Genomic DNA, 26,679 nt, shown 5'->3' on the forward strand with positions numbered 1-26,679 from the left:
ACTTCCACATTTCATTTTAAGCAATGGATGCAAACATCAGTAACTGATATTACAAACCTTACTATTATTGAATATTTATCTATGGACAATATTCAAAACTGAAATAACTGATAACTAAATACTGGGGTGTTCTACTTCTTAAACAAGCATTTGCCATCAACAGATGTGGAACAGTGGTCTAAAAGCTTCTAGAAAATGAGAGCATTGGGTACTGACATGAAAGGTGTTGTAATACACATTCCAATATATTTACTTATGAACCTCCCTAACAGTCCTTCACTTGTACTCGGAATTCCCTGACTTGCCCTACCTGGAAATAAATCCACCATTACACCATTCCAAGAAAACACACTTAACAAGAACAGTCTATTGTCTGTCTAACAGAGAAACACCCTCTTCTGGGACTGACGATGTACCTGAGATGTTGATGAGGGTGGTGTCCATTTTGCCACCTTTGGCAGGAATGAAGCTTTCGATGAAGGTGGGGCCTCCACTACGCCTCATCCTGGATAAGCTGACCTTCACAAACTCCAGGTTGATGCTCAGAGAGTCTTTTCTTCCTGTTACTGAAGACGGCTCCTCGTCGACTGTACCTTCCGGAAAAAGAGCGATAATCGTGACTATCATTAAACTTTAATCTCATTTCAATCTTGGTGGCCATAAATAACAAGTGTCATAAAATAATACTGTACATCCATTAACAAAGCGCGCTAAGTCATGGTTATCCCCATCTCCACTAGATCTAGCACGTTTATTTTTCAGAAATTATATCCACATTAAAAAGAAGTCGTTATCAGCAGTAACATTATAAACTGCAGTGTTATTAGAATATTACACGTTTTTCCTTTCCCATTTCCATACCTAACGGCCCAGGGCCCGGAGGCAGGCCTGTGACAGCAGATTTCTGCTTTCCGGCGCCGTAGGGGTGGAAGACGTAGAGGGAGAAGTCAGACATGCAAGCAGTGAAGCTGAGGCCCGAGGAGGTACTGGGGGGGCCGGTGAGGTCGGACTGGCTGCTGCTGTGGCGGCTCCTGCCCAGAGGGCTCCCCAGCAAAGGAGACGCTGGAAGGAGGCAAAGGAGGGCAGAAAAAGACAGGAAGTAAGACAAGCAGTCACTTACAATAGGTATTAATTAACTGAAATGTGACTATCACCAGTAGGGACTGTATCACAATTTACAGGTCTGACACCCATCAGTAGACTGAAAATGATAAAGTCACAGTTACATCATAGAGCGGAGTAGGCTAATTAGCGTAGAACTGCAGATGAACTGTCTGTTAATGCAAAGTTAATGCATCACATGCATATTAATGTGATACTGTGATATTAATACTTCTCGTAGTAGTGTTAATAAAAAGTAAATAAAACTGTAATTTACAAGTTAACAAAATCTATGACTAAATATGTTCATCAATGACAATTAAACACTAACTGGGTAAATATCAACATGAAATACTGTTGATGAAAAACGACAAGACTGACATGTAGTTTGAAACATAAAATCTCTCTTATATTTCGTTGACATAAATAATAGAATAGTAACGCCGTAGTGTTAGATTATGTAGGCTGTGTTGTGGATCATTCAACATGCGTTTTTAATCTTACACTGATACTGAGATAATAAATGATAAAATGTGAAATAAGAAAGGTTTTGGTCAGTGGTAGAGCGAATGTTCTGTATAATCTAATGAATAAAAAACTGTTTTCAATTTATGGTAAACATGCCTGGTTTACAACTACAGCAGGTAACGTCAGCGTCTTTATTTGAAGACCTTGGAATGAGACTCAACAATAGCTATGTTTCTTGGATCTGATTGGTTGTTCTTGTTCAAATGTGGCAGATTCTTGTAAAATGCCATTAGAAGCACTGGGTGAGCCAGAGCAGCCTATTTTTTCCACAGATGATCTGTCTTGTGTAGTACTGTCAGGATGTAGTGAAAGTTTCAACAAATCTGACAAAAAGTTAGTTTTTATAAAAGTTAACTGCTGCAGCTTTAAATATAAAAATATGACCTGAGATGCACAATAACATAGCAAAAAAACAAAACAAAAGCATGGCAGAACTTGATCTGGCAAAAAAGACTGGAGAGCAAAGTAATGAACGCATGAGCACAAGCTGTGAGCAACATTAAATCACACAGGGCCCAGACATGGCATGGAGTGACAGCTAATAGATATGCTCACGGTGTTTGATGTAAGATTTTGACTTAAAATGTTTTGTTCTTCACATATCTCTGCACACATTAGAGCATTTTTATTCTGCAAGTCATGCTCTGCAGACCTTTGCTGGGAGGTGGTTTGGGGATATGTTGCCCTGGTGGAGTGGAGGAGGGCGGGTGAGATCCATCAGTGGGATGTGCTCCTGTCGGGGTCTCCAGTTCACCACGGTTAGAAGAGAAGACCAGGTCTAAAGAGGGCAGTTTGAGCATACACTCCACCCTGGACATCGGCAGGCAGCTGAAGCGGATCTGAGAGGGCTGCAAACACAGACGGCAACTGATATTTCAGTCTGAATTTATCACTTCAGTGCAAGGTGTGTTACTGTATGTCTAAAAGTATGGATTTACAGCTAGATAGCAATCCATAGCTTACATTTAATTATCTTTGAATAGCTTCACATTTTAATTACCGTAATTAAAATGTGCGCTCTGGAGTACACCCAAGGTGAAATGTCAGCAGTTACACACACACACACACCAGATACATTTGAGAGAGTGTATCATTTGATGTAGATCACCCACATCTTTTTTTTTTTTGGACATGTCAAACAGTGTTTTGGGAAAATGTATGTAAAGTAATGCAACACATACTGACATATAAGGTCACTGTGAGACGTATGGTATTTTATTGCTGTATTTCTCTGAGAGGGAGTAATGGGAAGCAACAGTAAAATAGCTACTCCTTCACAACTCAGGATGAATGGCTAATAATTGTTGAAGAACTCTTCAACTGACAAAAAAATTATTAAAAAAAATAATTATACAGGATAAATATATTTGTTACCGTTATTATCTAATGTTGTGAACAGTAAGAATTACAGTCAGGTTGTCGGTACCTGGACTCTGACGTAGACAACCACATCCACGGGGAAGGAGGAGTACGCCGATGTGGAAGAGGACACCAGGGAGGTGGTGGATTCCTCCAGCTGCTCCACCGTATCAAACTGACCCATGTCCTCCTCCTGGGAAGCCATAGCTGATGGGAGGACACAAACACAAACAGAGGTTACTACGAATGCTAGACACACAAGAAGTTGCATGAAGATCAGATGGTGCAACAAACAAACCTGTGCAATTCCTTTCCACTGGAGTGATGGGAATGGTCTCCAGTGCTTTTTCCAGGAAGTCCAGCAGACAGGGGCTGATGACCATTTCCTCTGGCAGAGTCTGGAGGGCCACCCAGGCATACAGCTTAGCAGTCTTTACTCCTCCACTGCCCTTACCTTTGGCTGGAAAGACACATGGGAGTTAAAGCCATCGATAGACTGGACTTTTAATTTCTTAAACTTTAAATAAACTGGATCCACATTAACAATAGTTTTATGAAATCTTTGGTGTCTTCCCCTCTGTGGGACGCATCAATATGTATGAGGCCATTTGATCAAAGGTGCCCCCTGGATTCATGCTTTAAGATAAAGGATGAAATCACATGCATTTGATTCGGTGGGTCCACGTGTGGGTGTGAATCATCAGCTCGGAGAGGCGTGGCATGCTAGTATCGCTGATTACAGATGGTGCTAGGGCATGCAATAAAAAATGAGGTAAATGCTCAGTACCTGATGGAATAGGTGGGGGCGGGGGAGGTAGGAGCGAGTTAGTCTTGCTTTGGACAGCATTGGGAGGGTTGGGAGGGCCGCTATCTTTCATACCATACAGCTTGGACTCTTTGGAGAGAGTGCGAGGGAGAGAGGATCCACGCGAGGCGTTGGGCGACTCGGTCTTCAGTGTCTTGGAGTTGTAGTGCAACTGGGGGAGAGACAAAGAAGAATTAATCATTTAAAAACACACACAAAAAAAAAAATCAGCTCAGAGTAGAAAGTTGTGGAGTTTTGATGCTGAGGAAGACACTGACTTTAACGTCTACTCCTGGAATGTAGAAGACTGTGGTCTCCATGTCATTGGATTTGGTCTGCAGGGAGGCGGGACACTTCTTGCCAGCTAGGAGATGGGTGGTGGAGGTGTAGGTGGGCTGCAGCTTCTTTTTCTTGGGGGGAGACTCCTGGTCTAGACTCCGTAGACTGCGGTCACAGCTCCTATAAAACCCACAGGAAGAAGAGATATGAAGGTATATATACACACCTGAATATAGAAAGCTTTACTTCTTGTTGACAAGCCACCACAAAAAGTTTAATCTGGCAAATCATTCAAGCGGATTCCGTAATGTAGAGTTGGATTTTACTTTTTTGAGACATCATTTCAAAAAAGATTTATGACAGGAAACGTGAGTCAGACATGTTGTCTATAGTTCTCTCTATTCTATAGTTCCCAGAATAAAAAATGTGCCTTTCATGCTACCTCCGGAGGGAAATGTCCTCGTGCTCTGGTTGCTGAGTGGTAGGGTGAAGGACACACTTCCCGCTGTCAATCTCCACACGGATATCCAGCTCAAAGTCGATGTTTCTTTCGGTTGCCGGGCCACTGAAGCTGCGGCCGGCAGGCGTGCTTGGCCAGCGCTCGCTGAACAGCTGACTCACAGCAGAAAACCCAGAGGGCTTCCTGTGAGACGGTTGGCTGAGGAGAAAGAAGAAAGAGATTGTTTAGTGACTGCTGAAAATTGTCAAGCTTTATTTATAAAAGAAAAAATAAATTATAAAAGACAAGCGTAATGGTGCTTCCTTTCATCTAACATTCATCACAAGAATGCTTGAGTAGGCATAAGCCCCCCAAAAAAGATGACTCACAAAGGCCTCCGATAGCTCGGCGGTCTCTCGCGTTCAAACTCGTCCTCCTTTTCGGAGTCTTCAGAGGAGGAAGAGGACAGGTCGTCGTTCCTAATGGCGTCGTGCTGGAAGGGAAGCATGGGTGAGAAGACAGCAGGCGTGACAGGGGCACTGAAAGCCGAGTGGTGGCCCTCAATAACGGATGGAGAATGGAGAAGATGGTGATGATGAAGATGGGATGGCTCATCAATGATGACTGACAACAGGTCCACCTCTGTCTCCTCAGGAAACTTCAGAGAAGGACAGAGACACAAACTCACACAAGAGGACAGATTTCATGTCTTCATGAAGCTCTTCCTACTTAAAAACATGATGTCTTAAGTAGGAAGGTAGCCAAAGAATCATAACTTTGAAGGAGATAGTGTTCTGTTGATTGGACCATTCTGATATTTTCTTTATTTATGACACTAATTGCTGAAATCAATCTCTCAGCACAGTTCAGATGTCTAGTTTCATGTCCAATGACAGAACACTACCAGCCTGCAACTGTTCTCAAAGGAGCTGAGAGGTCATGCACTTCCTGTGAGGAGGAATGAAAAGAGAGACAGCGTGAGACGAGGAGGAAGATGAGGACGATGAGACACCCCGCCAGGAAAAAAGATGAAACACACTCTCAAGAGGGTGACAATGGAAAAATGCCCAAGAACGTCGACAAGTATTAAGTCTAGTATCCTTAAAGACAGCTGAAAAAGACAAAAAAGCCCAATTGTCAAAAGTACCAGCAGATCCCAGCGGCAGATATCGACAGAGACTGGCTGCTGCTGAACATCAATAAAAGAGCTGAAAATATTTGCTAATCCGGGCTGTTTGAACAACAATATGTGTTTTTAGTTTAGTTTTTTGTCACTGACAATATAAAGTCTGTTCTTTTCAGGCAACAATCTAATCACAGACATACAGGTGTTTGTATACGCCAGTGGCCAGATGGGCGGTTAAAGCCAAACAACCACAGAAGAACTGATGAGTGAAGCAAACTCATGCAGCCTTATGCAGAGTCAGTCTGGGTCTGTCAGCGTTAAATACTGGAGGCCTTGTGTAGTGAAAAAGACTTCATCATTTAAGCAGGCAAATACCACCGCAGACAAATTCATCAACAATCAATCACAGGGCAAATGAACCCAGCAAAATCCCTCACAGATCAATCAACTATCAATTCTCAACTGACTTCTCATTAAACAATGTCTGGTGTAAAATAGGTTTTGTGTCAATTTAGTTCTATGTCCTTCAGTGGACTTTAGTCACAAATTAGTTAGAAACAGTTTACGTCTCCTAGAGTCTCAGGTGGTTGCCTGGCAACCTCAAGAAGTAACTGTGTGCCTCTAAAAACTATTGTGTCATTGCTCGGTTTTTGTAGGGATTAAACGAGATATAACATATTCATTAGTGAGTTTTAGAGGTGCTAATTGGTGGATTTCTTACCTCACAGAGCCATGCTAGCTGTTAAGCCCTGATCCCCCCTGTAAGCTACCCAGCTGGTGGCTTTAACTTCATTTTTAATGGACACATCTAACTATCAACGAGAACTACTGACTCTTCAGGCTTGTATTAAGATATGCCTTATATTATAGTATCTATAAAACGGTTACTTTTAGCCACTAACTAAGTGCAATTTGATGCTGTATTCAGACTTTCAGGGAGGGAAAGGAAGGAAATGTCAATCAGATGTGTCAAATTTGGGGATTTGTTATTTTTTATGGTAATTACACCAAATAATTTCAAGTTTATATTACACACAAGTGAGCTTTGAAGCTGGATTGATATATATATATGTATAATCTTAGGCCAAACTGAACCTTATCTGATATTGTTAGATATTGTGAGAGAAGAACTACTGTTGTGACAAAGAACAGCCGACAGACCGTGGTACAGAGGCAAACCATGCATAGCTGTTAGAAATCAGTCAATATATCAAGGTTGAGGAAAAGTTGATTTGGTTTATTATGCAGTTTCAAGACAGGATGAGAGTGTGTGACTCATAATTCATTAAACGGAATTCCAGAATTGAGTCTTCTTATTAGGCAAGAAAATTAATTTCTGAAAGTATTCTTGTGTTAGGGTTAGGGACACATTTCTATTTCACATATCTCTGATAGAATGCCAGTTATTTCTTTCCCGAACAGTAATGACGACTGCCGAATACAAATGTTAATCTGGTGCCACATTCATCACATAACAGTGTAACTAGGGAAACAAGGAGCAGGATTACATTAAGTTATCATGCAAATGAACACACTGTTGTTCAATAGAACACTGGGGTATATGTAAATATAGCATCCTGTTTTGATTTTGCATATTCAGTCCTATCAGCACTGTCGAGATAATCAAAGTGGAGAAGAGGAAACAGAAGTATTTGTTGGTGATTAGTTAGGTATTTTATTTTGTTAAATTGAATCTTTTGAACCATATACCTTAAATACCTCTCCTGGACTGATGGGTACATGTGCAGAGTCCAATGCCTGATTATTTATCTTCAATTGAACAAAAGAGTTATTAAAAAGGAGCTCATCAAAACTGGAAAAAAAAAATCGTCAGAGCATAATGGTCCCTCCCATGACCATATGGCATCACACGAGTCACAATATCAGGTAAACATCGAGTGTGGAGAACAATGACAAACGCATAGAAATGGAGGATGAGGATGATGATCTTCAAACTGTCAAAATAAAATATCACACAACTAAAAATACCTACTTTATCATTGGCTTAATTACTGATTTGTTACATACACATATATCAATCTAAATTGTGTCAGAGCTGTCTCTGTTCTGTCAGCATTCGAGATACTTGGGATGTTTTTTAGAAATAAGTTTACCGTGTCCTGGATGTTGAAGGTGACCCTGGGCCCAGGAGAGGACGCATCCACACGCATATCCGGCAAATCATCCACATCCCCTATTCTGGAACTATGGACACAGTGACAAACAGACTGCATAAATACTTAAAGTATAAGAATATATACTACCTTACTACGTAATTGAACACTTCAGCAAAGCACAAATTGTTGCTGATCAGATTCATTTTCAGTTTTTGAACTCATTTATTCTGCCCCAGAATGAATGTTTTTCCCATCGCCAAAGGTCTTACAGTGTGCCAACGACTTCAATATCATTACTACATTAATTCTGAGATATCTGCATAATTACTATAAACACATGAGATAACCACTTTCTCTCCTCCACACTACGTTCCAATTTGTGAGTCATTGCGTCCTCTTTGTAAGAAGGTTAATGGGAAATGTGTTTCAAAAACATAAAGGGCCAACAGCAGCGGTGTGAGACAGAGGTTACATGGTCTTGTTTGTTTACAGTAAATGCAGGATGAAGCACTCTTAACAGTATAATTTCCATAATCATATGATAGCAGGATAAGTGGCTTTTTTATTTTTATTTACCTCTGTCTATCCATCCTCTTTAGAGGGGGTCGGCCTGCCGCTGCCGAGATGCTTTTGGAGCGGTTGTAGCTTGGTTTGTAGCCAAGACCCCACTTATCCTTTAGAGAGGCGGCCTGGTAAGGAACAAACACAAGGTCAGAAGCAGTTTTCTCAATAGTCCAAATGACTAGGACATTCAGGTGTTTTAAAGCTTATATAAAAAACTTAGAGACATAAAAAATACTTGTCATACATCATACATGTCATATATGTCATACTTGCTGAAAAACTGACTCAACAATCAACTATCTTTCTTGGCTCTGATTGGTTGGTGTGGTTTCCCAAACTTCTTTGGCGAATACACTGCTAGTTGGTTGAGAGTAAACAGATGAGCATTTACCCTCATGCTGGAGCGACGCAGTTTCTTCCGGACGTCTCTCCTGATGTCGTTGACGGCCACAGACTCCAGTTGCTGATAGCGCTGGATCTCCTGGTTGATGGTGCCTTCGCTGGCCCCCAGTTTCCTGTGGTTAAGAAGAGAGGATGTAGATAGTTTTAACCCCCACCAGTGGAACCATTTCGATTTATTAATATCACATCCAACGGGATTACAATGGACAGAAATCTTACTTGAGGTCGTCGATGACCTTGGCCTGTTCGTTTAGCTCTCTGATGTCCACCACCCTTTTGGTGAACTTCCTCCCACGAGCGTCAATCACTTGGTTCCCCATCACCATCTGCCTTCTGGGGTCAATGGTCTCCTGTTGGGTCAAAGAAACAATACACACCCAAACACATTTATCTGGTAAAACCGATGACAAAATTAAACAAACCTGCTAATTAGACCCAAAAAACTATTTTGGGTAAAAACTCCCGGCAGGCAGCTGCTCCTTCCCAAATCTGTCTGATTAAAGTTAGTTATTTTGATAGTTGTGATTTAATCTGAATAGGTGATTTAGTTCAATCCACACACCAGGTATCATAAAACACAAAATGTCACAAAACACCACCACCATCACCATCACCGTCACCACTCCACTCAGTGCAAGAGGAAAAATAAAAGCTCTATTGCCACAGGGAATTGTGTCACACTAATTTATTTCATTTCACCCATCAATGAAGCTTAATGAGGAGGGCAGTGAAAGCAAATGCTAAGCGACACTGTTCTCCATTATCATGCTATTTAGTTAAAGCGTACAAAAACAGAATTGCTCAGCATTTTAGAATCCACAACCTTCATCTGATAAGTACAGGTGACTGAGAGTAACGCCACCTTGCAAGTGATTTTGTCAGCCCAGAGAATAGTTTAACACAGTGGGTGGCTACATACACAAGCCCAGGAGAGAGGTCTTTGGGCCCTGGCACTGCCCGCCCGGAGGCGAGGCGATGCACAGTTTAAGTAGTCAGGTGGGACAGACACACTCTGAGGCCTGGGGCTCAGGCCCAGGATGTGGTTTACCAGACGCTTCCTTAAGGTCAGCCGAGGGCTGAACTGGGTCTCTGGACTCTGTAAACAACGGCAGGAACAGACGGGTGGAGAGGTGGAACAATGGACGACTTGGGTCAGACTTTACCTTCTGAAGTTTTAAGGTAAGTCAGGTTTTGCTTACATGTATTGAAGAGATATTAAAGGAATAGTTCAACATTTTAGGAAATGTGCTAATTTGCTTTCTTGCTGAGAGCTAGATGAGAAAATAGATACTACTCTTATTTTAGCTAGCTGAGCATAAAGACTGTCCAAAAGGCCTGTTCAAAGATAACAAATTCTATCGGCACCCCTAAAGCTCACAAACAAATGGTTTAAATCTCATTTGTTTGATCAGTATAAAAACCAAAGAGCGAAAACAACTATTTGGGGTTATGATCTGGACTATTTCTTCAGTGACCTCATGGAGTCTTGTCATCAATATTGCCAGGCAGCCAGCAGAGACTTTCACACATAACCCCTGATAAAACCACAACTAGTCGCTTTAGAGGTGCTGGTAAGCAGGTTTGGTTCCCTTCAGACTGTTTCTAGTCTTTGTGCTAAGCTAAGCTAACTGGCTGACTGATATTTTAGACTTATATTAGAGTCATATTGATTGTCCCCATCTAACCCTCAGCAGGAAAGCAAATAAGCATATTTCCCAAAATGTCAAAATATTCCTTTCAATTGTGACAACCATCAGTAGTAAGTTTAACAGCTGAAGTTCACTGCTTTTGTGCTTTTATAACTTTTGATTGAGTAGAAATTGAGTTAATAGACATCTGACAAATATAATACATTTCATAATTGGAGTCACAAAACAGAACATCTGATCTTCTTTTGGCAGCATACATTATAATGTGTCAGAGTAATTTGAAATTCATATTTAAATGACAAAAGTACAGGCTAAATCTAGCTGTGGTGGAAATAGCGTTATGCACATTAGCCCAAATAAAAAGCTGGGATGTGCATGAACCCATTACTGACTGACCATGTGGATGGTGGGTGACATGGTGTCGGCTTCGTCCTCATCCGAAAGGTCCGCCATGTTGACAGAATTTAGGTCAGCGATGTCATCAACGTCCTCCTCGCCTGTCAGTGAGGTCAGCGTGTTGCCCAGCGCATTGAGGCGCTTGCCGATGTTGGGATCCATGTGAACATCAATACCACACATTTTCCAAAGTACATTCAGAGTCCAGGTACCAGCGCTACTGCTCTCTGTTGTGAGGAGGAAGAGGAAGCCAGGAGGGACAGGAAAGAAAGAACAGCAGAGGATGCGGATGAGAATAATGCAAAATAACATGTTCAGACAGTTGTCTCATGCTTGTGCAGCTATAGGGTGTGATCCATATTTTATGGACCAGAGCTTAGTTAAAAAAAGAACTTGCCTGCAGAGGGTTGCCCTGTAGTCCTGGAACAAACTTCATATGTACCATCAGGGACTACACCTGTACACAGACCACACACAGCCAGTCAATAATTCAGAGTAGTAGCGTGGGTAGAAAGTCACATCAGAATTCACTACCGAATGAATTCAGGTCGTCAATCACATGATAACAGGCTTATATAGTACATAGTTAAAAAATGTTTTTGTGTTGTATGCTAGTTGAGCATCTGAGACTCATATTTGAATACATTTCCTTTCTGGTCATAAAAGTGAAGCAAAATATATGACAAAATCCACACTTAAACATAATGTGTCACTCACAAGCATTCATGACCAGATCCCCTCGGATTTCAGGCTTCCAGTCATCCCAGGAGGTCTCGAAGCCTTCGGCAAAGCGGATGCAGAAATTCTTGAAGTGGCCTTTGCTTACCAGGGACTCGGAGGAGCAGGCGGTGATCAGTGTGCTCTCAATTGTCAGGACCATAGCTGAGCCGGTGTCAAAATCTATGCTGTGGTTGGCCTGGCAGAGGGGCAGGGAGAGCGGTTACTGAAGCCAAAGTGAGGGTGAAGTACACGGAAAAAAGAAGCCACTTCCATGTGTGGGCAGAGTTAGCTGGTAACACTTCATTCTACAGTACTGTATATCCACTTCATCAGTTAAATAACATTTAAGAATTTCAGGTGGTTTTAAATAATACTTCTGATCAAGACATTATATTTTTGCACAATAAAATGTAAAATAATGACGCTATTAATGAGCACTGCTCCTGTAAATGAAATGTTACCAAGCTTTACAGTTTGTTAGATTGTGTTTTATTTCTGGTTTGAAAAAATGCTCATATTACCTGAATTTCTGAATTAACTCTGCATTGGTCTTAAAATAGGGGTCTGATCATCATTCCAGTCATAACTGGAGGAAGGTAAAAGTATGTTCACCTTCTAAATACCCAATTATCTATTATTATGACTTGGATAAAAATCAGACCGCAGTTTTGGTGTGATGCAGGAATCCAGGTAATTCCCAAAGGCCCACCTGTTTTGTCTTACAAGAGTAGACAGAGCCTGCCATGTGCACCACTGCACTGTGGCATTAGATCTAGTATTGTGTATGAAATCCTATACAATTCAATGGCAGTCTCTGAAAGTTTAGCCTGAAATCGGTCCTTGTTTCCATTTTAGGACACCACTCTGGACACCAACTGGCATAACCGCTTTTTAGTATGAAGTAATAACACACCCCAAACACCTCAGACACCAGCCCAAGCCTTATTAGTTGTTATGCCAGCTTTGTGGAGGAAATGTGATTGTTACAATCTGGTGTGACCTGCCATTTTTAAACAATAGAGCACTTGTGATGCAGTGTACTTGTGTATTGATCACAGTAAGTCATTGTCCCACAACAAGCCATCACAAGAGATGTAATAAATTGCAGGTTACTTTTCGTGCATTTTTTTGCCGCCCTACTGATGTGCTGGCCCCAGCTTCAGAGTTGATGCCCTCCGTAACTGGTACTTGTCCTCTCTATGGAAATAAGTGTGACATAACAGCTGGTATATCTTGTCTCTATGGACATACTGGAAGTATAACAAGACAACTGATATGGACAATGCATTAATATCCAGTGTTTCCCCAATGTTTGAAGTTAATTCAGATTATTTTACATATGAATAAACATTTAAAAAAAGTCTGATAATAAAGTCTGGTAACACAGTGCATGACATTCACATTGTGCACAACTGGTAAACTTCTGAATGGATCTATCATAAAGCAAAAATGGATTGTGTTGACCAAAAAAGAAGAAAAAAACCCCCACATCACTACCATTATTCAGTTAAAAACCCCTGACTCACTCTGTTGTACAGTAAAAATAAAATGTGTTGCTATTTTTATACAGGCCGGCCTGTATGTACCTGTGTTATAGTTGTGTACTGTATCAGCAGCTCTTTGCAATAAAAATGAACATATATATAATATACAGGTTGTGGAAGGGAATGAATGTGTGTGGTGGGGCAGATTAATGGATAGTCTGCCCACTAACAGCTAAAGTAGGGGAAACACTGATATTGATAACAGAAGAATTGGTCTTTTATGAAAAAAAGAACAACAATGCAATTATGTTTTTAAGGCTAATGAAAGCAACATTAACGTCACAAACACCGGGACAGTAAATGTTGCCAAGTGCTGATGGAGATGATAGTAAACTTATTTTATTTCTCAACAATTTGACAAAAGAAGCCCAAAAATGATTCCTGTGTTTTACTTTTCTTTCTTTTCTTTAGTTAGAATTCTGAATAAATCAATTTAACTACAGACTACTGACAACACTAAAACAACGTTTTAAAGAAATATGAGATATAAAGAGAAATGTGCATTTCATATGCTTAATACAACACATCTGAAAACCATGGCTCCTGTGCAGAATAGTGAAGCACTGCTAATAGTTGATGATTAAAAATAATATTTTAATGCCAATCAAAGATGCTAACACTGATGAGGGTTTCTCTGATTACATTATTTGCATTAAACATGAAAATACATTTGTAAATGTGAATATTTTAACTGAATGACCTTGAAGCCAACCGACTGCAACCCTGCTATTGTTTATATAGTTAGTAACTAGGATATATGAACCTAAAATGTTACTGTTCTTTGGAATATCAAAACAAAGCACAGCGGATTACCTGGGATGCGTTCGTGATGGGCAAGCAGATGCCCAGGTCGTTGACAGTCAGCTGCAGGAAGAGGGTGCTGAAGGCCTGGGCTGAGGTCTGCTGGATGCCTGGCAGCTTGTCCACCACCTCTTTGGTGGCCATGTGGATGTCCTTGTTCAGGGCCAAGCGCTGCTCATTCCAGTTGTCATACGCCGCCTTGTAATTCAGCCAGAAGAGCACAGCTGCAGGAGGTTAACACAGGCGGGGAGGAAGAACTTTAAATTGGATCCTGAAGGTCATGTGAACAAGTCGGCTTAGATTTAGAGACATCAATGGCAGATATTTGTTGTGTGTGAAAATCGAGTAGGTGGAATATTTAATGGGAACTGAAGTCAGTCTCACAATACAAAACCTCCAGGTTTCTGCTGCATTTATATCTTCAGTGTCAACAAACCAGGTTATTAGGAAATGGTTACTATTTTCTTCCCACACAAGAAAAAATAACCAGGTTTTAAGTCAAATTTAAGTAGATTTTTTTCCTTAAGGGCAGATAATTCTTTAACATGACCCAAGAAAGTTGTCTTGAAATTAATATATTCAATTTGTTGAATGCTTTTATTCCAATAGTCCCAGAGGATCATGGTTAATATTGCTAAGAATATTTGACACTTGATGCTGGATGTGACGTAGAGAAAAAGGAAGCTGAACCTCTGTCAAATGCCACCGGCTGAGCGAATACAATTGGCCTGTTGAGCGTGATGAGGACAGCCTCCTTGTCTGACGATCCACTGATCTCCTCCTGCAGAGCATTCCGCAGGCCGATCCGAGTTCGGAAGTACGCCACCTGGTGGAAGTCCGAGCCAGCTTCTTCATACACCTGCAAAGTTTAAGGAGGAAGGGGCATCAGAAAGCACACTATCATAATCAAGCACAAACCCTATTAAAAAGCGTGGACTCTGTAGGCTTGTATTTTGTACTCTACTGTGAAAGTTACTGAGAGAGAACTAAGAGTTATCATTTCACTAGCATGAGGCTGATCCATACTTGGTGCTTGACTATCTGTCCAAGGGCCAGATTGAGATCCACTTGACATTTTCCGAACAGCTTAAGGTAACTGCTGCTGCCGCCGGGCTGAGCCTTGCACTGGATCCTGTTGGAGAGCTCCAGCTCAATAAGGCCCGTCTCGAAGCGCACAGCTCGCATCGAAGGAGTGGTGGCTGTCATCTGGATTCCCTGTGAACAAGAAAATGGCATTCAGGAGCATTTCCCAAAGCTTAACTGACGCCCACAAATCTCTAGAGAGAAGCTCTTCACTGCTTTTACTGCCTAAAAAAACACGGACTTAGGACCAAAGTCTTTGCCTAGTTTGGATTTCCATGCTGAAAGAAACATAACATGAGGTACCTTGAACATGAGGCTGAGAGAGTAAAGCAGGATTTTTGGCTTGTCTGCATCTGTTGAGGTGTCGTGCTCATTCCACAGTGGAATGGGTTGTTCTCCTCCTGCATGCATAAAGAGTATACACATCAACCTCACAGGTTCACTCGGACTGCTGTGAGATGCTAGATAACGTGTGATATAGTGGGATAATGTTGTTCGTGTGCGAATATCTGCCTGAAGTGTCCCAGTGCAACTACATTTAAAGACTTCTCCCTTGTGTGAATAGTCACACCCTTCTCATTATTCTTTACCCTAAACTGGTATAAATCTCCCAGTTCTCTCTGTTGGGCAATTACATCAATCAAGCTAAGTGAGTTAAACAAATTACTATCAATACTGTGGTGGAATTGAACATGACTGGATTTATGCCGGCGCCTTGGGCATTGTTTTGTGTGGAAAACAGCTTACGTAGTAGATAAGCCACAGAATAGTGTGGGGAACAGATGTTTAGGATTTAGGAGAGGAAAACTGGGCCATTACAGCAGTGTACAGGTTCCACACATACGTGTGAAATCTGTTTTAAAATATCTATGTAAAAGTGTGTGCTGGTCTTTGGGACAGTACCTGAGACCTTCTGAATGACTTCGTTGACCTCCTTCATGAAAACCTTCTGCAGGAAAACCAGGTGGTTGAGCAGGTCTGTGGTCAGGTTGTGCTCAAAGGAACCAATCTGCACATCAACGAGGGGACAAGTTAAAATCAACACAGGCTGTTCTGTTAATCCATCTTGGTGACTCAGCGTCCTGGCACACAGATGGAGTGTGCCTCTTACCTCAGCCACACAGCGCAGGTAGTTGCCTTGGAGGTAGTTTCCTTGCTTTGCCGGAAAATCGTCAGGTGCCCAGCCCTGGTCTGAGTGGCTCTCATGCTCCTCCATGATGTACTCTCCTGACATGGTGACTGGAGGGAGGGTGAGGCTTGCTGATGGCGGCATGGTGGACATGTCAACTGGTGACACTTTTGACTGGAAACAAAGCTTGTGGTTTGGCAACTCAAAGGTAAAACTGGTTTGGGCCCCTAAACAGAGGAAGGAAGAAAAACGCATAATTATTATTTCTTATTCTTTCTGCCTAAACGTGGATATGTGACTTTTTCCACTCTCCTCTCACACACACCTGTCATGCCGTGGCTCTTCATGCGTCCCATTTTGTACTCTGCTTTCAGCGAGGGCAGCAGGGCGGCCCCGATGGTGATGCCATCCATCATGGCGCTGAACTTTAAGACGATAGGCTTCTTCTCCAGGCCTTCAGGAAGCTGAGGGAACTCATTGGCTTCTACGGGGGTCTGATTGATGCTGGATGCTTTGTCAGAGGGTTGCGGGGTGGGGGTGTCCTCCCTATTCGGAGGTTGCCTGTAAGGGGAGGGAAAAAGGCTCATTATCTAAAAAAAGTGTTGACTCTGAAATTGTAATGGTTGCTATATTAATGATTGATTTGCCATCAGTCCCAAAACGTATGGGCTAAATGCTGAAAAATAGCTGCTTTGATTTAGTTATGTGTGTGTTTGCGTGTTATTATTCAGAGCTTTGCAGATACTGGCTCATATTCCTGTGAACATCAAATTATAGAAAGGTTGTTTAATATCCTCAGCACACCTACAACTCTATAAATATATTAACATAATTCAGAATATTACCATGGAAACAGACCACACGCAGACTTTGAAAGCAGTTAACTCACAACAGTGTGGATATATTGTAGTAACCTGTCACTTATGTAGATGAAAGACTTCTTATGAGGATTTTAGATTACAGTCTAATAACATTAGCCCTTGCACGATGGGTTCATTTAGGATTTTGAGTAAAGTCTACAGCATTTTAAAATCTCATTGCTTTTAAATGCAGTAAATGAGACTTTTTTTTAAAAGAACTGAAGTATTAATAGATGAAACATACACATTGGAGGGCTGGCGGATGAGGTCAGAGATTTGTTTGGAGAGCTGGTGGGAACTGCGGACCATCATGCTGTGCAAAGTAGCCGGGTGCTGGGGAATGTTAATCATGATGGCGCCCACTTTGAAGACAGCTGCATTGTTGGTCTTCAGTCCTCGCTGGGCACTGTACAAGGCCTGGGACTTGGCAATGTTGCATTTGACCACCGTTCTGAAACAGAGAGTTAACTGGAATGAGCGAGCAACAGGGATGACATTTTATTTAAAAAAAATATCCCCCAGGTGATGTGGAGATTTGAATGGATGTGCAACTGAAGTGAAATTACTGAGAGGACGTCAAACAGTGAAACACCATGCAGATTCAGGACAGCATTCAGTTTTCTGGGCACAGGTGAGCACTCATAACAGTGACACATGTTCCACTACGAATGAATAAGGACATGAATTGTACACTATGGCAGACGAATGCAAGGTCTCTTATGCAGGAAACTATTTGTGATCTTGCCTCTTGTCACAAATAAAAACATTTTCTACCTTCATAGATTACTTATGAATGTGTTATCCTGAATTCTGTATTTAATGTATATAGAACATATAAATGTATATACTGAAATATCATTATATTATAGTATATAATATACAATAATATTATATATAGTATTTTGTATAGTATAAGAGAACAGTCAAGAATGAGGAGATTCACAAAATAACTTAACAAATAATAATAAAATAACAAATAACTTGAAAAATATAACCAACTTTCTGCTTTCAGAAAATCAATAGGAATGATAATCCATAAGTCTCTATAACCAATGAAAGTGGCTTCGCACACACACGCGCACACACACACACACACATATACACACAAATAGGTAACATCTGAACAAAGAGAGTCCTGAGAAACTGTTCACTGAAAATACACATGGGTGACAGGCAACTCAGACAAATGGAGGATGTGCAATCAAGGGCTTTTGATTTACTGATGCATGTGAGCCCTAAAACGGTAGCAATAACATACAGAAACTCTTGTTTAGCTGTGCTGGTGGGAGATGTTGGGAAATCCTCCAGTCTATTCAAGTAGTTGAAAGAGAAAGACAAGGAATGCAAAAAAAAAAAGAAGGAAGAAGAGCAGAAGAAAGTGTGAAACAGTTCTGAGACACCATAAGGTGTAAAACACAAGCAAGAGCATTGAGGAGCCAGTTAGAGTGACAGAGACTATCTCCAAACAACTGCTGACAATCTGCTAATATGGCAGAGATTGTGACACATTTGCATTGGAGCCTGTTGTTGATTATCGTGTAATCAATGGGCTTTGTCTGCGCACTGCGAGTAGGGAAATACGTGGAGTGGCACCGCAATCATTCTTACTTACACCTAAATGTTGGGCAATTTTATACATCAGTAACAACTACAAGGTGCAAAGTTGTCTGGCGTCTAGAAATTCAAACACACGGGTGCAGTTTAAAGCGTACAGTATGAAAACAGGATTAAGTCCCAGTTTTGTTTTCACAGCGGGTGATCTGTTGAATCGAATGAGATGGAAAAAAAAAAAAAAAAAAGCTTCTTATTGAGGCAGCAGTAGAAATTCTGAACTGAATCAAAGCAGCGTGGAGATACATCAGCCTGTTTGACTGCATGACTACAACGCTTGTAAACTGATTAGGATGTCTATGTTTTAAGTAAATGGAAACAGAAACAAAAACTGCTGGTTAAATTTCATGGCTGGAAAATAGTTGGTAATCGTCTCTCGCCGGTGCTTTAGTTTAAACTCTGAGATTTTACAAATGTACTTCGTCATTAAAGCATTCGCAAGTGCAAGTTCTGTTGCTGTGTTCCTGTATGAGTCAGAATAAAGTCTTCTTCTTTGACTTTCTCTCACTATCTCAAAAAACATAAATGACTATTTCAGTTGTAATACTTCTCAGCTGAGAAGACCACAGTTAAAATCAAATGTTTGTTTTCGTAGGTAACACAAAAAAATAAAAGAATATTGGATCAAAACATCAGAAATCATTAATTAGTTATAAGTCAAAAAGTTTTTAAAAACACATTATGAGTTTCAAATTTCAAACCGCAATCAACAAACCATCATCCAGCGAGAGTTCGGATCAATACACACTGTTAAGCTATTCAAAAATAATTACGCGTCCCTCTTTCCTTTCAAGATAAAACATAAAAAACCTTAATATTTAAGAGGCTTGTTTTGTTTCAAATAGTTGTTAAATCACTCTAGTTATCACAGGAGTTAAGGAGAATTTGTACGTACTGGATGTCAGGTGTTATGCCCTCCAGTAGAACAATGTTTACCCCTCCTATGTGAGCCGATGCACACGTCTCAGTCATTTTCTGGTGCAGGATGTCTGTGGACACATGAAAGGAAGATTAAATCAAACAGGCTTAACTTTTAACTACTTTTGCTGTAGACCTGTTTTTGCAGAAATTATATTTTGAGTCAAGAATCAATAATTTAATCAAGACACAAGAGTTTTATTTTGGAACTTAGCATCTGTTCTTCTTTAAGATGTAAAGTTTCAGGCCAAAGACTGCGAACGTCATAAGTAAAATGTTATTTGTCCATCAAAGTCCAGCTTTGATGCTTGACTGATGTTTACTACCACGACTCACCATCATAAATAGTAAAAAAGCTAATAAAACACAGTAAGAAGAACTCAGCCTCACCTTTCATCTTCTCCTTCAGGGTGAAGCTTCCATGGATCTTCTTCAGCTCGGCCTCCATGGTCAGCCCGCCGATGTCGGCCTCCAGGTGGGTGCGGTTCACCATGCCGATGCCGAACACTATAAGCGTGACGTGCTGGGGCTCGGAGCTCACCAGGCTCCGGCGCCGCCCGCCAGCACCCGGGGGCTTATTGGGCGTGGCGGGCTCCTGCTGCTCGTTCTCAAATATTACTTTGCAGAACGGCTCTGAGGGCCGACGTCCACCCTCTGCATAAAAGAGGGGGGNNAAAAGGGGGGGGGGGGGGTATCATCAAAACTCAAGTGCATGGGAGTTGGAATCAAGATATGGAATCAGTATTATTCCACTAAAGCTGCTAGTCCTGGGCTTTTTGTAAAGACTAGACATTCTTTGTGAGGCACGACTTCAGACACTATGATACAGTCCTTGTTTAACTGCAGATTTAGCAAGATGACGTGTCCTTTGCAAAATGTAATGCCAACTTTTAGTCCCTTAAGAACTCATTCTGTCACCGCATTAAGAACTATTCTATGAAGTATTAATTGCATGCAAAATAGGAACAGCTGAGCATTGACGTTTGTATTGGTCGCTTTTTATCGCTACTGTACATACAATGTCATGAGAACATGAGAGAAAAAAATGTATGTGTAATGTATGCAGTATAAATATGAATGAAAATAAGAAAACATAAGAAAATGTATAATACATAAATTTGAGTCTGATGAATAAAGCAGCTATAGAGACACAAAGACCTGCAGTTCAGGTCAGGAGAGACTTAAAAAAATGTACAGCAATATCTTGAGAGAATCCTGCGTGGGAGGAAGGTATAAAAGGTAAAACTGCAGAGCAAAGCCAAAAGTAAATATTGGGGTGGGATAAAGGATGGAAATTATGAGCTGGCTGGCTGCTTGAAGCAGATTCCCACCTGAAAGGCAGTTCTCTGGGGAGCTTTTCTCCAGGATTCCAGTGGGATCGGAGATGAGAGAGTAGAAGTTGAGCAGCTTGTACATGTTCTGCCAACATTCTGCCGATGGTTCGCTCTGCTCCGACACTGTGATGGAGTCAGAGTCGTCCATCTGGATGGCCATGTGGTCTGCCACGTCACGGGAGCCCTTCCTTGACACCTGAAGACGTTACACAATTCACCACATCATGGGACAAACAGGAATGTCACAACATGCATCATAGGGCTGAAGGGTAAATAAACAGTCTGGCCCACTGTATTTCTATGGTTTATTGTAGCCTGTAGACTGACACGACAGTGTCGGGACCCGTAACATGACAGCTACTCATGACACCGGTAATGTCAGTGTACAGGAAAGTTATTTTATGTAAAGAAAGATTTCTGCTGGTTTACATTATATCTGTGGAAGTCTGCCATGAGTCCCTCTGTTTCATATTTGACTTTTACAAGAAATCCCCACACTGATGAGAACTATCACATAGACAGGTTTGTAAAAAAGATTATACTATTTTTCAACTTGAATATTATATATATTTAAAATATATATATTATAGATATATATTTCAACTGACTGAAAACTATGGACTGAATAACATACTTTATTACCAACAGCTGACATTGTATTTCAATGCATGGTGCTAAAAAACTGTACTATCTACTAGCTCCCTCTAGGGTTTGTAAGTAGAAACGGTTTCAGAATGAATACTGTGTTTTTACTGATCATATTCTCTGGACTGGTCTGGACAGGTGTGCCACTTAAGAATATTAGAGAGTTTTAACACTATTTGGGGCAGATCCTAACTTAAATCTTCAGGCAGGTACTGAGTGTCCCAAGTTGTAGATTAAAAAAGGCGCCTAGACTCTGAAATGGCCTTTGGGTGTTCACACTGGGAAATCTAAGGCACATTTTTAAAAGGGAAAACATAAACATTCAGAGTGGGTTCCAAGTTTATTTCCTGTTGCAGCGTTTGCCAATAACAATATCTTGATCCTGAGAAAATAAACATGGACCCATTTCGAGTGTTTATGCTGTCAAGGTTGAAAGTCTATACATTCAGAATGAACACAAGCTGTTGCTTAGCAATACAATTTTACTGTCTATCTTCATAACTGTTACCTTAGAAGTGCGTCGCTCTGAGCGCCCGAGGGAGCTGCGTCCTCGAGGCTCTCTTCTCCCCAGCGTGTCCATTCCTGACGGAGGCCCGTTAGGTGGTAAACCCCCAGTGACGCCCGCTCCTCCGCCACCTGCACCACTCCCTCCACCCACCCCTCTCTTGCTCTTCAGGGTTTGTGTTCCACTACGTCCCGCCCCGTTAAGGCTTCCCCGGGAGCTGCGGCTGAAGTCGGAGGACCTGAAGTGGCGGTATGGGCGGGCCTTGAAGGTGGGCGTCGGGGAGGCAGAACCAGCAGTGTAGCGGCTCAGCTTGATGTCGGTCTGCGTGGCCTTGATGTCGTCGATCATGGTGCTGAACTGGTGGATGAGGCGCACCAGGGCCATGTCCACGCGCTGGCTGATGGCCTGGCAGGCTGTGGTGAAATCACAGTGGAAAGTGTTGTAGTGGCGGCGGTTGAGGTCGTGGAAGGAGAGCGGAGCTGCAGTGGGGCCCTGCGGAGCGCTGGTTGACTTCTCCATCACCACCGCATTCAGGCTGAATGTCTCAATCAGCAGCGCTGGCTTGAACTCCAGCGGAGGGAGGTTCACCATGCCTTGTCTAAAGATGGAGGGACAGACGGACGGAGGGTTATGTGTGTGTATTTAGCACACATTCCATACTTACATGTGTAGAGCTCACTAAAACACATTAACAAGGAAGGAAAAATCATTGGAAATTAATCAAATTTTTTGTTGTTGTAAGATTTATGATTTATTTTACCTCCTGGATCTTTTGTTCTTCCGCTCTTTGGAGGTATCAGAGTCGACGATGTCCGCTCTGAGACACTCCAAGTTGCCAGAAAAAGACAGGTGCTCTCCAAAATACATTTTGTAACTAAGAGGAGTGGTGTCTTGGGCCTGGATGCCTGTGTAGCTCAGCAAAGGCTTGAAAACAACCTGAGGGTGGAAAACAAGATATCAAGCACAAAATGAAGACTTTTTGTAGAGGTGAAGTCTTAACTAAGCTGAGATCCTTGCAGACAGAATTTACGACACCAACGTATTGAATTAGGATAATGGTGAATTGAGGCAAGATGAAGGACATGTAGGTCATAGGTGACACTATTAGCATAAGTAAGTATTAGCATTACAACATTTGCAAATTTGCTTATTTTAATTGTAAATATTCTGCCTGTTTCCATGCTATCAGCACCAGAGAGAAACAATTATTTTACCAATTCTACAACCGCAAATTCACATAATTCTAGACTTATTAAAGCGCCGCAGACATTATGTTAATTGCACCTGAGCGTCAGCGAGTTGAACAGCAGCTGGACACTGGTTGCCCTCCTCAATGTCAGCCATGTCGTCCTGGCTGGTGCTATGCTGGGAGTGCTGGGAGGGGGTCCCGTCCAGGGTGTTCTGGTCGCTGGACAGCACCGTGTTGAAGTCTGACGCTGAGGGGATCGTGGGCAAGTTACACGTCCCACCTAAGGGTGTGGAAGAGAGGTTTGGGATACAGTACATGTGATGTGACCAGGCAGGTCCTTATAATTTTTAATATTTTGACACCAGAGCATGTGAGCAGAGGAGCAGTTGGGTGGCAGCACTTTACTTGGGCGCCAGCAAGTAGCAGCGAGTGAGTAAAGCACTGCAGGATCAAACACTTTACCAATCCAGCTCCACATAACAAAGATATTGGAGTGAATTAAATGGAAGATAACAACACTTTACAGGGAGTGTTATGCACAATTTGGAACTCTAAACACCCATATCACATTCACTTAATTTGTCTGTGAGGTACTGCTAATTTGCTGGGCTGTCACTGAATGACACCTGGGTGAGTAGATAAGGCTTATTGTCTTGGGCACAAATTCAGCCTTTCACACACATTATTGTACCCACACAGTCAGAAGTGCTCTGCTAAATTGTGACGGTAAGATGGCATCTTTTCAGTGATCCAAGCGGGTGATTCCAAATATTAAAACTGTTATTGAGGGAGAATGAAACAAATGTAGAGTGCAGCTGTTTGTAACTCAAAAGATGAGTGGGAGTAAAGAGGAACAGAGGGTGGAAAAGAGCAGCACTGTGAGGGATGAACATAATTTCAGGTCGCTAAACTCCCACTAACATGCTCTGGTTCTCACAGAATGTTTGGCAGGGAGGCAACAGTGAGGAAACAACGTGACTTTATCCATCCATCACAGGAGCGCCGCTGCAGGCCTGAAGCAGTTACACGGGATTCCAAAGACTCGAATAAGCTACTACCTTACTCTTTTTGATATCAAACACATTGTATATCACTAAGCACAGTTTAAATGACATGCCTGCGGGCTGCTGTACTAGATGACCACTAATAACCTGTAAAGTATACAGATTTAGAAACTGCTAAAAGAAAAAGAGCCCTGGTGTTCGATTGGCACTCAATATTAGCCAATAAACCAATGCTAAGTATCTGTAACTGTATAGTGGCTTTAATCCACAATATACAGTATTAATGGTTTAACAGAACTGAGCTGCTGCAATAAATCACTTTCCCATCGGCGTGAACAGGGCTAATCTTCTCTGATTTACACACCAACACCAACAGCACACCTGTTTTCTGCAGGATAGACTGACACAGAGTTCTACATGACTGTTAGACCAACGCAGGAGGTACAAACTAACGACTACCTAGCTAATTAGTTCAACAACACCATCATCACAACACTGAGCAATAATCCGTGACCTCCTTCTGGACTGTTAGCTGGTGGTAGTGGTTGGTACTGGTAGTGGTTGACAGGAGAATCCAGTGGGTCTAGTAAAACAGCAACATTATATGGACATTTAACTGAATTCCTCAGCTGTTATAGCTACTGTACTAAGAGAACCATGGATGTGTTAACCATCAGTATCTATTCTAACAGCATTTTTATAAAAACATTTTGAAAAAAAAAATAGCATCATTTTCAACAATTTTAACAGAAAGGAGTTCAAATTAATTTAATGAATCCTCATCCAAATATTAAGGGATTTTCCGATTACTATACAATGAGGTTTGATAAGTGGAAAACATCCCTCTAAGCCGTCCCACGGTCCATGGTGTCTGACCTGTCTGCAGGCTGTTGTGCTGGGAGCGGTTAACCGGGGAGTCCTGGGTTCCAGCCCCCGTCCTGTTGCCCACAGCGTTGGACATCCAGTTGTAAAAGCTGACGGAGGAGGGCTCTGACAGCAGCGGGTGCTCGGTCAGCATGTCTGTCCCTAAGCTGTTTCCTGAGCCCCAGAAGAAAGAGATTGAGAGCACATTACATCATGAAACAGACTGCAGTAAAACTGGACATCACACAGACAGTGACTGCTGTTCACGGATAACCTTCATCTTGCATCATAGAGGCACATTTGGTCAACATAACGTTAAATTTGACGATTACAAAATCAGGCAGGGTTTTGTTGATGATCTACTGCGAGGAATGATAATAAAGATATGCTTTGGTTTCCTATTTAGTTCCCTCTCTGGTGCAGTTTGTTAGACAGTGCTGCAAAAACGTGAATGCAGTATTTCTGCTTACAGGAGGCAAAATGATATCAGCAGGGACTGCTAAATGTTAAGGATGTCAAACAAAGTAAATAAATCATGGCACATTGACTCTGAATATGTGTTCACTGTGGGCATGAGCTTGAGGAGGAAACAAGCAGTGTTTTAGTTTATTATTCACTCTATTGAACGGTAGGGGTCAGCCTTGCAGCAGAAATGACAAGTAGACTTTTACATTGATGTTATAAAAACCAAGTAAGCACTGTATTCTGTTATCGCCAGAGCCTACATACTGTAGTTAGCAGCACCGCGACACAATATAAGTACCTGTGCGAGTCAGGGAGCTGCTCTTGGCGGCAGTGGCAGCAGGCGGTTCGTTCCTCTGGGGCATGCCCTCCAGCAGGTTGTGCAGACTCCGAAAGCTGCCTGTCAGATTGCTCAGGAGGCTCTCCTTCCTGGGGCTGTCCTTGGCTGGCATGCCAGCGCGGCTCACATGGGCCGGTGAGTCAGCTGCCGTGTCACCGCTGGTGTAGCTCAGCGACTGGTATGGATGGGAGCCCTGGGTATGACAAATGTACAGATTACTGACAGGAGGTCACGTCCACACCATAGCACTGGCTGTGGCTTTTTATATTTGAAAGATGAGTGGGATACATAGTGACAGTCATGATCCATCACGGAAATAGTCCAAAGTTGAGGTAAGACTTTTTTTGACAAAGGAGCTGAATGACCTCGACAGACCCTGTTATAAACAAACATATGTTACAGTTGAGCTTGGCAGGGAGTGCAGCTTTGATCCGACCTGCAGTTCCAACAGTGGAATCACCTTCACACCACAGTCAGGACCGCACTGTCTGCTGTGAAATGCCACGTTCCTTTAAAGCACTCCCTAACATTTACATCAGCAGAGTTCTTCAAGGAGGCAACTAATGATTACTTTCATTTGTCTGAGCAACAGTCCAAATGCCAAAGGGATTAAATTAGAGCCAATGAATGTTTGTTTGTTCAAATGTTAATTGTTTCATCAAAACTGATGCTGATTAATTTTCTGTCTATTGACTGATCAACTAATCATTTCTAAACTATAGTGTTTTTGGTTTATTTGATCAGATTAGATTTTAAGATTTTGCATGTACTGGTAACCTCTCATATTCTTTGGTGAAACACTCACTGGATGAGTAGGCTGGATTTTGCATACTGTTACTGTTACTATGCAATCTGGTTTTCACACAGTGCAGTACAGGTATGGAAATGTGTAGAGCTCAAACAAT

The 26,679-nt window shown here is 41.8% G+C and overlaps 1 protein-coding gene across 1 annotated transcript in view; it reads right to left on the reverse strand.

Annotated features, from left to right (window-relative positions):
- The window catches only part of LOC118336629 (transmembrane protein KIAA1109 homolog), a gene marked incomplete in the record, with an annotated part of 71,183 nt that overhangs the window by 14,541 nt on the left and 29,963 nt on the right, over positions 1–26,679 (reverse strand). Inside the window, 35 exon segments of the mRNA XM_035673286.1 lie at positions 417–593; positions 862–1,062; positions 2,282–2,477; positions 3,056–3,195; positions 3,287–3,448; positions 3,776–3,965; positions 4,072–4,252; positions 4,515–4,730; positions 4,901–5,169; positions 7,348–7,407; positions 7,752–7,842; positions 8,331–8,443; positions 8,710–8,833; positions 8,940–9,070; positions 9,640–9,816; positions 10,766–10,992; positions 11,163–11,222; positions 11,483–11,681; positions 12,599–12,682; positions 13,843–14,054; positions 14,521–14,689; positions 14,857–15,045; positions 15,217–15,314; positions 15,817–15,922; positions 16,025–16,269; positions 16,368–16,603; positions 17,147–17,353; positions 19,409–19,502; positions 19,822–20,085; positions 20,763–20,961; positions 21,919–22,513; positions 22,676–22,851; positions 23,200–23,384; positions 24,985–25,146; positions 25,736–25,967. Of these exon segments, the coding sequence (XP_035529179.1) occupies positions 417–593; positions 862–1,062; positions 2,282–2,477; positions 3,056–3,195; positions 3,287–3,448; positions 3,776–3,965; positions 4,072–4,252; positions 4,515–4,730; positions 4,901–5,169; positions 7,348–7,407; positions 7,752–7,842; positions 8,331–8,443; positions 8,710–8,833; positions 8,940–9,070; positions 9,640–9,816; positions 10,766–10,992; positions 11,163–11,222; positions 11,483–11,681; positions 12,599–12,682; positions 13,843–14,054; positions 14,521–14,689; positions 14,857–15,045; positions 15,217–15,314; positions 15,817–15,922; positions 16,025–16,269; positions 16,368–16,603; positions 17,147–17,353; positions 19,409–19,502; positions 19,822–20,085; positions 20,763–20,961; positions 21,919–22,513; positions 22,676–22,851; positions 23,200–23,384; positions 24,985–25,146; positions 25,736–25,967 (6,367 nt within the window).

This window comes from Morone saxatilis, unplaced genomic scaffold (genome assembly GCF_004916995.1).
Source record: "Morone saxatilis isolate NCDOM2014 unplaced genomic scaffold, NCSU_SB_2.0 Contig3, whole genome shotgun sequence".
NCBI classification, from domain to species: domain Eukaryota; kingdom Metazoa; phylum Chordata; class Actinopteri; family Moronidae; genus Morone; species Morone saxatilis.